Source organism: Equus asinus, chromosome 6 (assembly GCF_041296235.1).
Source record: "Equus asinus isolate D_3611 breed Donkey chromosome 6, EquAss-T2T_v2, whole genome shotgun sequence".
Lineage (NCBI taxonomy): Eukaryota > Metazoa > Chordata > Mammalia > Perissodactyla > Equidae > Equus > Equus asinus.
The window spans coordinates 93,278,525-93,290,644 of NC_091795.1; the positions used below are offsets into that span (position 1 = coordinate 93,278,525).

The window sequence follows — 12,120 nt, forward strand, 5'->3', positions numbered from 1 at the left end:
ATTTGCAGCTGAGAAATAGAGGCCTAGGCTTGTTGTTGCTGCTGTTTCTCTGTCTCTCCCAGCACCTGGCACATAGTAGCTGCTCAAAAAATACTAGTTCCGTGAATGAACAGATGAATGAATAAAATAATGCCTGTTTAGCCTACTGGTTTAATTTATAGTTCCTTGAGTTAGGTAATTTGCCCCAGATTCTCACTAGAAATAGAAGAATCCCCAGCAATCAGTATGTAAATGCAGCTACCATATACCGCAGATTTGGGGGGACCGTCCTAAAGGCACACCACTGCATTCATTTCAATCACAGTGAGTTAACAGAAATGTAACTAAATGTGATGGAAGTTGACAGATGAATTACAAATCAGAACACATCCAGTCAAATTAAGAATCCCAATCTTTGCTTCAGAAACCGTGGTTACCATATGTGTTCCTACACAAAGATGGTGGCCCCTCCCATGACCCTACACAGTTTCTAGAGCAGCTCCGTCTGACCTACGGGTCAGAAACAGACCCCAGAGTACCCCTGGAAAAACCCAAGTCACTGCAGGTCACTGTGCTTCTCAGCAGGAATAGACGAACTGACGTCCAATTTCTACTCAATGCTCTTGTGAGTTTATTTAGCTGGAATGAGTCCACTGACTCAGTGGCTTTTTGAAGCAAAGATAACACAATTTCTCGACCTACCTAGATAGGAGTCTTACCATGGCCAAGCCACCCTGTGAGTTCTACCAGAGCAGCCAGCTCACCTTCTAACAGCATCTCTAATGTCTTCTCCTGCCCAGCATCCTCCTTTTCTTCATTCTTTCTCCTCAGCACTTCAACTACTTTATGGGTTCTATAAACTGGAGAGTTGGTTTGGCAAACTTGCTATTACCAGTCCTGTCTCAGGAAGGCCCAACTGGTCCACAGATTCTGGCACGAAGGGGACGCAGTGGCCCAATGATTCCTTTGCCCTGCCCCTGTGCACTGGCCAGATAGCGCCCAAGAAGAAGGAGAGAGAGCAGTGTGGCAGATGCGTTGTCTCCCCTGCCCCACATACTGCCCCAGCTGTGGGGGCCCCTTGTCACCTTGAGCAAGGTAAGAAGGGCAGGATGTGACTCGGGGAGAAGCACACTCTTCTCCTCATCTTTGACGCGGTGGGAAGTGTCTGCACTCAGCTGTGCCCAGAGGACAAGCAGAGACTGCTGTTTCTGGCCAAGACGGAGTAACAAGGACCAGATTTATCCTTTTGTCTGGAACAACTGAAAAGCTGGATGACTATATGAAAAAACAGCGTTTCAAGACATTAAGCATTAGGCAATGAAAGACAATGGTTCTTAGAAATGAGAAACAAATTAGGTGAACCTTCAGCTTCTGCCTGGAAAGAGTTTCTGCAATGTGCTCAGGAAGGGGGAACCCAGGTAAAGCCCCAGTGGTCTCCCTGAGTTGGGGAAAGGCAGCCTAGGGAAACCAAGGCAGCTAGAGTTCACAGGAGGAAGAAGCAAAGAGGAGAGAGCTGCACAGATAGAGAACTCAGGAGAGCCACATGGGGTCCCCCAAGTCTTCAGCTAAGGAGTGACCAGTGCACATATGTGAGGAAACTACCCAATGACATGGAAAGAACCATCCAAAAGGATTAGAGGAAATGATACCTCAAGCTCACACAGGGCTTGGAATAGTTCCTGTTCCCACCACCATGTGGAAGACATCAGAGTTCACGGAACCTTGCAGAGTACTTACTTAGAGGGTTCTGCCTCAGTAGTGGGCGAAGTAAGCCATAGACTAAAAACTGCTCTGGTCCTGCCTAACAAAGGCTAAAAGCAAAACCTGAAAGGATTAAACCATCTCCAAGGAACATACTGTATTCCAGAACAAAGCTTGAAAAGACTTATCCAGCACCCAGCAAGGTAAAATTCACAATGTTTGGCATCCTCTCAAAAATTACTAGTTATGTAAAGAATCAGGAAAATACAATCCATAATCAGGAGGGGGGAAGTCAACAATAGAAATTGACCCAGATGGCACAGATAATAGAATTAGTAGACAAGAACATTAAAACAATTATTCTAAGTATATTTCACATGTTTTAAGAAGCTAGAGGAAAGATTGAGCATGTTAAGTGGAGATATAAAAAAGACCCAAATCATATTTTACAGATGAAAACTACAATGTGTGAGATAGAAAATAAACTGGACCTGGAATTCTCATGGGAGCTACCATCTCAGTACTTGGCCTTCCCTGCCAGCTACAATAGGGATGGGTACCTGACCCAGGATGGGCCATCAGTTTTGGGATTTTTTCAAATTATGAAAAGGAATCACTCCACCTCTAGAAGCTGGAGCTTATGAAGTTCAGTAGCAACCAGGGGTGATGCTTTCAGCTCACCGAAGAAGCCTGTGTGCAGTGAGCTACAATAAAGCCAACACAGAGAGGGGATGCCAAAGACAAAATAACACAGTGTTGGTGGTGTTTAATGCCTAACTCAAGTTGCTCCTGAAACCAGCAGCATCTCTAATGTTTTGCAGTTGACTTATTCAACTTCTCCTTTTATTTCACGAGTTAATAGACTTCTCTCCTTTTCCTAAGGTAGTTCAAGTTTGGTTTCTGTCACTTGCAATGAAGAGTCCTGATTAATAAACAAGCACAAGTAACTATTTATCATCAATTCATTAATATGTATGTATATTCATGCTTGTGCCACTTGAAACTGGCTTTCTTCTTCCCTGAGGAAGCTTGTCATATAAAATTGCATTGCTTTTGTAAAAAATAAAAATAAATAAACTGGATGGGACTGACATCAGATTAGACACTGCAGAAACAAAAGATTGGTAAACTTGAAAACATAGCAATAGAAATGATCTAAAATGAAACAGATGGAAACAAAAACAACAAACAGAGCATCAGAGCACAGTGGAACAACTTCAAGCAGCCTAATATATGTGTAATTGGACTATTCTAAAAGGAGAGAGGGGAATGTAGAAAAAAGTCTTTGAAGAAGTAATGACTGAAATTTTTTCATGTTTGATGAAAACTCAAATTAACTCAAGTAGAAGAAACTGAAGAAAACTACACCAAGGAATATCTTAATCAAATTGCTTAAAATCAGTGATAAATTAAAAAAATCTTTAAAGCACCTGGTGGGGGAAGAGGTAGGAGGAGAGCACATTACATAGAAACAAAGATGAGGATGGCTGTAGATTTCTTTTCTGAAGCAATGCAAGTCAGAAGACAGTAGAGCCACATCTTTAATTTATTGAAGGAAAAAATGTCAACCTAAATTTTATAAACCCAGAGAAAATATCTTTCAAAAATGAAGCAAAACAAAGACATTTTTCAGATACACAAAAGCTGAAAGAATTCATCAGCAGAGGACCTTCCCTACAAGAAATGTTAAAAGCAGCTCTTCAGACAGAAGGAAATGATACAAGATGGAAATCCTTTTCAACAAAGGAATGAGGAGCACTGGAAATAGTAACTATATGGGTAAATATAAAATGTGTTTTTAAAAAATTATTATTATTAAAATATCCCTAAAAGATGATTTACTGTCAAAAGCAAGAGTAATTTATTGTGGAGTTTATAACATATATAAGTAAAACATGTGACAACAAAAGCACAAAGCCTGGGGGAGGAGAAATGAAAATCTACTATTGTACAAATCTGATACATGAGGTGGTATAATATCACTTGAAAGCAGGATGTAATAAGTTGGAGATATATACTATAAACTCTAAAGCAACCACCAAAATAACAAGGAGTTATAGCTAATAAGCAGAGAGAGAGAGAATGAAATCATAAAAAAGTTCAATTAATCCAAAAGATGGAAGAAAAAGGAAACATAGAACAGATGGGACAAACAGAAAACAAATGACAAGATAGCAGTTTTAAACCCAACCATGTCAACAACCACATTAAATGTAAATGGTCTAAACACCTCAATTAGAAAGAAGAGATTGTCAGATTGGATAAGAAAGCAAGATCAACTCAACTATAAGCTGCCTACAAGAAACCAACTTTAAATATAAAGACACAAGTAGGTTAAAAGTAAAAGGTTTTAAAATTATGAACTATGCTAATATCAGATATCAGACAAAGCAGATTTTAGAAGAATAATATTCTTTAAGTCATTTCATAATGATAAAGGGGTCAATTCATCAAGAGACATTTCATCGAAGATGAAATATGGATGGTAGATAGATGAAAAGATGCTCAACATCATTAGTCATTGGAGAAATGCAAATTAAAACTATGAGATACCCCTTCATAACTATTTTAGAATAGCTACAATTAAAAAGACTGACCATACTAAGTGGTGATGAGGATGCAGAGCAATGGAAACTCTCATACGCTGCTGGTGGGAACGTAAAATGATACAACTACCTTAGAAGACAAGTTGGTGGTTTGCTAAAAAGTTAAACACATACCTACCACATAACCCACTGTTCCACAACTAGGTATTTGCCCAAGAGAAATGAAAGCATAGTCTACACAAAGCCTTGTACCTGTAGACTTAGAAGGATCTGTAACACATTAAGGATAAAGGACATTATCCTGTAACACATTAAGGATAAAGGACATTATCCTGTAACACATTAAGGATAAAGGACATTATCCTGTAACACATTAAGGATAAAGGACATTACCCTGTAACACATTAAGGATAAAGGACATTATCCTGTAACACATTAAGGATAAAGGACAGACACATTAAGGATAAAGGAAAATGTAGAGCTGTTATTTTCATAGTGGCTTTATTTGTAATAGTCAAAACTGAAAAATAACCTAAATACCCACAACAGTAAATAAACAAACTGGTATAGCCATTCAATAGCATTCTATTCTAGAATGCTATGCAGCAGGAAAAAGGAATGAACTATTGATACATGCAACAAATATAGGTGAATCTCAATATAATTATGCTGAGAGAAGGAAGCCAGATAAAACAGAGTGCATATTATATAATTTCATTTAATTAAACTTGAGAAAATGCAAACTAATCAATAGTGAGAGAGGGATAGGAAGGAATAATTACAAAAAGGCAGGAGGAAACTGTTGTTCATTATCTTAATTGTGGTGAAGGTCTGGCCCAGGTTCACATACATTGAACTCATCAAATGGAACACTTTAAACAAGTGCAGCTTACTGTATGTCAGTTATTCCTCACTAAAGCTGTCGTTTAAAAAAAAAAGGACAAGGATGTGGGAGGCAGGAAGCAGGGCCTAGCTCTAAACAGCACCCACGAGTCAGGCACAGAAATGTGCCCGCCTCCAAGCCTTTGTGGTTGGTGCCACAGGACGGAAGGGCCACAGAAAACACACTGGAATAAAAATGGGAGTCGTTAAATGTCTAAGTCTTTTATCTTCAAGTCCCAGTAGGCTGGTGTCAGGTTTGTCGTCCCACGAGCAGACTTCCCAGCTGTATGCTGGCATCTGTGACACACGGTGGACCACCAGTCTAGCTGTGCATGTGGTGGCAAGAGGCAGTAACCTCTATATTCTTACCTTTATCTCCTACTGTTCAAGTTACCTATTTCAAGAGAGTTTTCCAAACAGATGATTCCTAGGAAAGGCAGTATGGTGCAGTGGAAAGAACATCAAACCTGGCTATAGTCCAGGCTGCCACAAATAGGCTGTGTGACCCTGGGCAAATCACTTCCCCTCTCTGGGCCTCAGTTCCCATAATTACAAATGAGGTGATTGGGCTAAATGACTCCTTGGAGTTTTCATACTTCTCCAAACCTAAATATTTCAGAATTTGATATTCTCTTCTCGCTCAGTGAAATGTAAATTTTAATCTCTGTGCAATGCTTCAAGTTGGGCAGAGAGGAAAGAGGAGGAGGATGGTGTGATGGTGACGGTGATGGTGGTGACGGTGATGGCAGCAGCAAACACGAGCATGTAATGTGTGCCAGGCACTGTTCTTAATGCTTTACATGGATTAATTCATTTAATCCTCGGAGCATCCTAGGAGGTAGGGATTATCATCCCCACAAAGAATTGAGAAACTTTCCTCAAGTCTTACAGCTGATGAGTGACTCAAACCCAGGATATGATTTTGGAGCCTGAGTTCTCAGCGTGCAACTGTTCCTAACACCGCACATGTTCATTATTTCGTGAAACTCTCATAAGAAGCCACTGGGAAAGTGACTTGTTCTACAGGTGAGGGTACAGAGGTTCAGACAGGTTCAACGATTTGCCTAAGGTTAAAACTAATGCAGAGTAGAGCCAGGATGTGTGGTCCTGTGGTCAGTGCGGCCTTCTACTGGCTGTGAAGACTTGCTCCATATGGCTTAGTGGTTACGCTGTTTTGGAGTCAAAAGATTTGGATTCAGGATTTGGTCTGGCTTCACTATAAACCCCCTCGGGCAAATGACCTAAGATGAGCCTCAGTTTCTTCCTCCATCAAATGGGGATAACAGTACCTCCCATCCCACTTTGTTGTGGAGGATTATATTAGGCAATAAGCGTAGAGGACTGAGCCAGAGTCTACAGCTGACTAAGCATGCAACACGTTAGCTGCATGAGGAGAAGTCGGGGAGCAGGGCAGAGAGCAGAGGCCAGTTCTCACAGCCTCAGTGTAAAATCCGGGGGGCTTCTTTGCTCAGCAAGCTTATGAGAGCTCAGCTGCCAATCTGTGAGCTGAAGAAGAGGCCTGATTAATCTCCATCAGCATCACAGAGCTGAAAGATGGCAAAGGGATTTAGTTTCTCAGAGGGCGTTCTGGGGAGCACTAATCCCATGAGATGCTGGAGATGCCACCACCCTAGCTGTCTCCCGGAGAGTTATAGCGTGCATGGCCCGTTGGAGGCTCTGAGAACGCTCATGGAAAAGAAATCCTTTGTTAAATGTAAAGTTTCTCAAATACCTTTGACCATGGAATCCTTGTTGGCACAACAGCTGTTAGTATGCAGCCAAAGCAGTATACTCTGGAAAACAGCCTGAGAAGCACAGGTCTAATTTAATCCCGTTATCAGCAAGTGAGAACAATGAGGTGCCATGCGGAAGGTGGCAGAGCCCAGCTCAACACCAACAGTTACTGGCAGAGCCACTCGTTTTGGTTTGCATTAGACAGTCTGTAAAACTTGGCCTGGCTTTACAATCAATAAGCTGTGGGGATGTCAGCACTTAACCTCTCTGAGCCTCAGTTTCCTCATCTGTAAAACGGCAGCATTAATATCTGCCTGACGGTCTGCTGTGACAGGGGCTACAAGGGCGAGCTGTAGAGTCACACTGACTCTGGCTTCACACCCGGTTCTGTCACTTGCTGAACATGTGGCTTGAGGAAGTCACAGGGTCTCTCTGATCCTCAGTTTATTTGCAAAATGGGCGTAGCAATAGCAACTGGCTCAGAGAGCTGGTGAGGACTAAATGAGATCGTGACAGTAAGGCTCTGGGAACAGCGAATGGCACAACATTCGCGCTCGATAGATGATACGCAGAGGACAGAAAAAGCGAAGCCGACTGTGACTGTCCCTGGAACCTCCTTTAAGCCTTTTGGTATCTAACCTCTTATTTTCTTGCCCTCCCTTGATTCTCAAATACACAATCCCACATTCCAGCATATTTCTGTCCATTTTCATCTCTAAAATTTTCTGGGGCAACAGTACAACAGAGATATCAGTGACCCAAAATGCAGAACGAGAGATAAGCAGAGTCCCTTTAACGGAGGGACTGAGTTGCCCAGGAAGGGAGGGAGGCACATCCCTGCCTGGACCTCCCTGGCCGCACGCGCCTCAACTTGCACTTGACTACTGAGCATTTTTAGTAACTTTAAAGAGAGACGTGTACCTTTTTCCCAATGCGGTGACCATGGCCTCGAAGGAGCTGTCATATCTGAGCAAGGGGAGGCTGTGTCCTGAAAGGGTGGACTCAATGAACTCTGACAGCCCGAAGTACTTCTTATTCTCAGGATATAAGTCCATTCCCTGAAACAGACGAGCATCGGTCACTCAAACATCGCGTTCATGGGGATTAAGAGGTTCACATGCTGGGCGTAGGGATGACCTGGACGGGCATCTTGATCTAAACTGTGCTGACTCTGCAGTCCCCTGGATGACATTTTATAAATGTCTCTCCTCTGCAGACCCAGAGCACAGAGCACTCCCTACTTCAAGGATGGTGCATCTCCATCAGCCAAGACTCTTCCCAGTGACCCTAGTATCTTTGCCAAGAAGAAAATCAGCCTTATCTTTTTTTAACATAAAACTTCCTTTGTTAAAATTGCTTCTTTCCCACAATTTTAAGCTGGTTTTAGGAATAGGCAAATCAACCACCTTGCATTTGGTTGTTATTAAAATCAACAGAAAAAATACATTTACTTAATCAATTTTACTCACATTGACATAAAATTCCTCCCAAACTAACAGCAGAGCTTCTTAAACTTCAGAGCATAGCAAAGTTGGGGAGGTTGTTAAAAATACAAAGCCATGAATTTTACCTTCAAATAGCACTGTGGTTAAGCGTGAGGGCCAGGGAGCACCGGCCTGGGTCACACCCCAGCTCCATCATGGTCTAGTTGCATGGGCTCAGGCAAGTGGTTCAACTCCACCTCTCACCCACTTTATTTTCCCTATTTGTAAGTCAAAAATCATCCTAGCACCTGCATCTTACAGGAGCTCATATGATAAAGCACTTAGAACAGTGCCTTCCTGGCTCACAGTAAGCGCTATAGAAGCAACGGCTCTTACTTTCACTGATTCCGAATCTACTGGAGTGGAGCCAAGCAACAGTATCTTTAAAAGTTCCTCAGATGACTCTGAGACACTCCTAAGAAGTCCAGAACTTGATGCTTACTTATTATTTGTGTAATTAGCCAGGATCCAACCACCCAGAATTCTCAAATTACCAGAATTGTTGTGGTCTTGTATTTTGATGAGAAAATGGCAGGTGATAAGCTAAAATAAAACTCACCAGGTTTTGTGGACCTGTGTTCAGTTTGAGGAAGGAGATTTTGAACTTTGCTGCTTAAGGATGGGGAATAGGGAAAACAGGAATATTTCTATGGCTTCTAGACAAAATACCACGTATTCTAAGATGGGAAAGCCAACTGATGTATTTTGGGCAGGTTTCTAAAGACCAAAAAGGGTTGAAATCTAACCTGAGTCGCATCAAGGATCCACGGAGCTAGAACCCACTTGACCCCCAGTGATGCTCGTCAGGCAAGATTTTTACTAGAAGAAACTTCTCCCAACTCCTGGGTCCTTGCTGGGCCAGGCCCAGGAGCCCAGGGACACTCACGTTACTGTAGGAAGCAGGCCAGTGGATCTCGTTGTAAGGGCTGATGAGGGTATGTTGTGTCTGCAGCGCGTAAGGGAAGGAAGTCACGTGCAGGGTGACGATGTTGGGGGCCTCCTTCACCTCCCTGCAATTGAGCAATCTATCCACCAATCCCACAGATGGGTCACTTTGGGAATAGAGATTATGAACAGCGCTACTGAGGGAGGGAAAGAGGGAGAAGAAACAGTAAGTGGAATGACTAACACTGTTCTGTAATTTAACAAAGATCCAGCAGTTGAATAAATGTATAAGTAGCCCCCCAACTCTGCCAATAATTGAAGCTTGTGGTTCTCCCCATGACTAGGAAAAAAAAATGATTGCACTTCAGGAACCTGCCAGACTCTTCTGATACTCCTTACTTATTAAAAACGTGGCCAGGGGAACAGCATTTACAGAGGACTGCTTGCAAGGTACACAATCCACCGACTCCTGGAGACAGTGGTTCTCACCCAGGAGTGTCCAGGCAATCAACTTTCTCTTTTGGCCCAATCTGATTATGTACCTGTCTCCTTAAATTCTTTTCCCTAAAGTTCTACTGACCTTGAAATGATCCAAAGAGGATACAGAATGGTAAATTCTATACTAAACTTAAAAGTATAGGGCTGGGAATGGGAAGTATTTTGGACAAGGGGCCTAAGAGACAAGCACAGCTCAGCCTTTTTCTGTGGGACAATGGCCTCAAGAATTCTCTTCCATAAATCTAGAGGAATAGGAAAAAATCATCACTCCACCTTTTGGGTGGCAGGTAGCCATTCTGAGAAACCTACTGCCAAAATGAAGATTCACAATATTGCTTTTTATATAATTCAGGATGTTCAAATTACCCCAAGCCCATACATGGACCTCAGACTGTAAACCCTTTACCTAGGTGATCTCTAAGGCTCTGGCCGGCCCTAAGCTTCTGAATCTGTGCTAAATCAAAGCCTTCCTCTGAGATCTGACCCAGGATCTTCCTCCCCTCCTCATCCCTCTCAGTGGCAGTGTCTCAACGCACGACCCCAAGCCAGTCTCACGGAGATGACCGATCCTGGGAAACAACCAGGAATCCTGCCAGACTCCAAGCTTGACACCATCTGAAACTCATCTAGATTTACGTTCATTTGAATTGAGTAAGTAAAATCAGCCCTGAAGAAGGGCAGCACCAGCTGTGACCCAGGGTACCGCAGCAGATGGGGCCTCCATCAGGAAGGGGCCTAGGCCAAGCTACCCCTGTCAGGATTGCTTCCCAGCACCAGGGTGGTGCCTTGCTGTTGAGTGGGATACAGAAAAAGCACATCAGGCTTCAGTTTAGGGGTCTTTAGTTCTAGGCTGGCTCTGCCACTAATACTCTCCCACCCCCACCCCTACCCCCACCGCAGCCCTGCAATGTTGAGCAAGATGCTTCCCTTCTCTAGTTTCTGTGATGGTAACTTTCAGAGGCTGCACTAGATGACTCCAGAGGTCACTTCCAGCTCTAAGGTTCTGAAATACATCCACAGCCTGTGCTTACAGATGCCAAGCCCCCAACAGCATTCATCTTTTTAAGACTTCGGCCCACAGTCCCAAGAATCATCCATATATATTAATTCAAGAAGTAAAATGTCACCCCTGCCATATGTCAAAGTCACTCTAACCTGACAAGATCCCAGTGGGCATGGTCGTGGATTAGGACGAAGAGTGTGTGTGGATTCTGAAAGGAGTTTTGCAGAAAGGACTTAAATTTTGTCTGCGCCTCTGCATCTAGCTTCAAAACATACTGCTCAACCCTCTGCTTGGTCACGTGCTCCTTTTCCAAGCCAAGCTCCAGTAAAACCCCTGCAACACAGTAAAAACACATCAGTAACTCCAACATCATCATGAGTTTTTCATTCACCCAACAGACACCTGATGAGCATCTCCTCTAAGGCAGGCACTGTGCCAGGCCCAGACACCACAGGGATGCGTGAGACACAGTGAGTCAAGGAGGCAGGCTCCAACGCAAACGACTATTGTGCACCTGTCTGTGCAGGAGCTGGGCCCAGACACACTGCCCCAGGCTCAGTATGTGCACAGCAGCCCACCCAGAGGGCACAGCAAAGCCGGCTTCACGAAGCAGCTGATCCCAGGCCTGGTGTGACTGAAGGGAATGGAAAGGTCCCACCTGCCAGCAAAATGACCTCCTAGCTTGAATGCCACCGGGCCTTAGGTTATATGACTCTAGACTGACTCCTTTGAGTTAAGACATTGACTCTCTGTGTATTTCATACTTAATTCCCTTGAAAGCACAGGGAAAATACATTAAATTGAAGCAGAATATCAACACATAGATCGTCGACCTGAGTGAGACAGAGTGAAAACACAAATCATGGTTCTACCCTTAACAGAGCATATAAACCGCTATCTCTGAGCATCAGTTTCATGATCTATAATATGGGAGTAATGACACTTGCCCTATCTACTTTAGAAGCAAAGACTGGTGTTCAAATCCAGATCTGAATTGACCAAGCGGATGAAAGCTTCTCCACGCAGACATCACGGCTTGCCCCCAAAAGGCCCCGTACCTGAATGCCAGACGTGGAACAGGGTCTGCTGGTAGGTCACTTCTGAGGGTGGAATACAAATCAGAAAGTCCACCTTCTCAAAGGATCCTAAGTCCAGATTCTGGGTACTGGAATCCGCGATCGAACACACGTGGGAGAGGAGCTTCTGGGCCACGGCCAGCTGGAAGGGCCGGATGCAGTGGGGCTCTAGATTGTAACCTGGAACCAGAGCCCTTGAAAGGTGAGGTGTACCCGAGAACAGACAGCCACTGCCCTGGACCTCTTCTAGGGAGTCAAACAGTGGGCCCCTGCCTAGGGCACAAAGCGACGAGGGAAATGGAGAACACCAAGATTTTTCAAGCGCCTACTCT

At 43.6% G+C, this 12,120-nt stretch overlaps 1 protein-coding gene across 15 annotated transcripts in view; it reads right to left on the reverse strand.

Annotated features, from left to right (window-relative positions):
* Positions 1-12,120, reverse strand: part of GREB1 (growth regulating estrogen receptor binding 1) — a 141,125-nt gene that overhangs the window by 27,729 nt on the left and 101,276 nt on the right. For 13 of the 15 annotated variants that reach the window (XR_011504203.1, XR_011504204.1, XM_070512589.1 and 10 more), the window contains 4 exons: positions 11,771-11,968; positions 10,865-11,045; positions 9,213-9,408; positions 7,764-7,900 (listed from right to left, as the gene is read on the reverse strand). Coding sequence is in view for 13 of the 15 variants with exons in the window: in XM_070512589.1 (XP_070368690.1) it covers positions 7,764-7,900; positions 9,213-9,408; positions 10,865-11,045; positions 11,771-11,968 (712 nt within the window). In the remaining 2 variants the exon portion in view is untranslated. The remainder of the gene's footprint in view (positions 1-7,763; positions 7,901-9,212; positions 9,409-10,864; positions 11,046-11,770; positions 11,969-12,120) is intronic. The other 2 variants (XM_070512596.1, XM_070512600.1) reach the window with 1 other exon arrangement.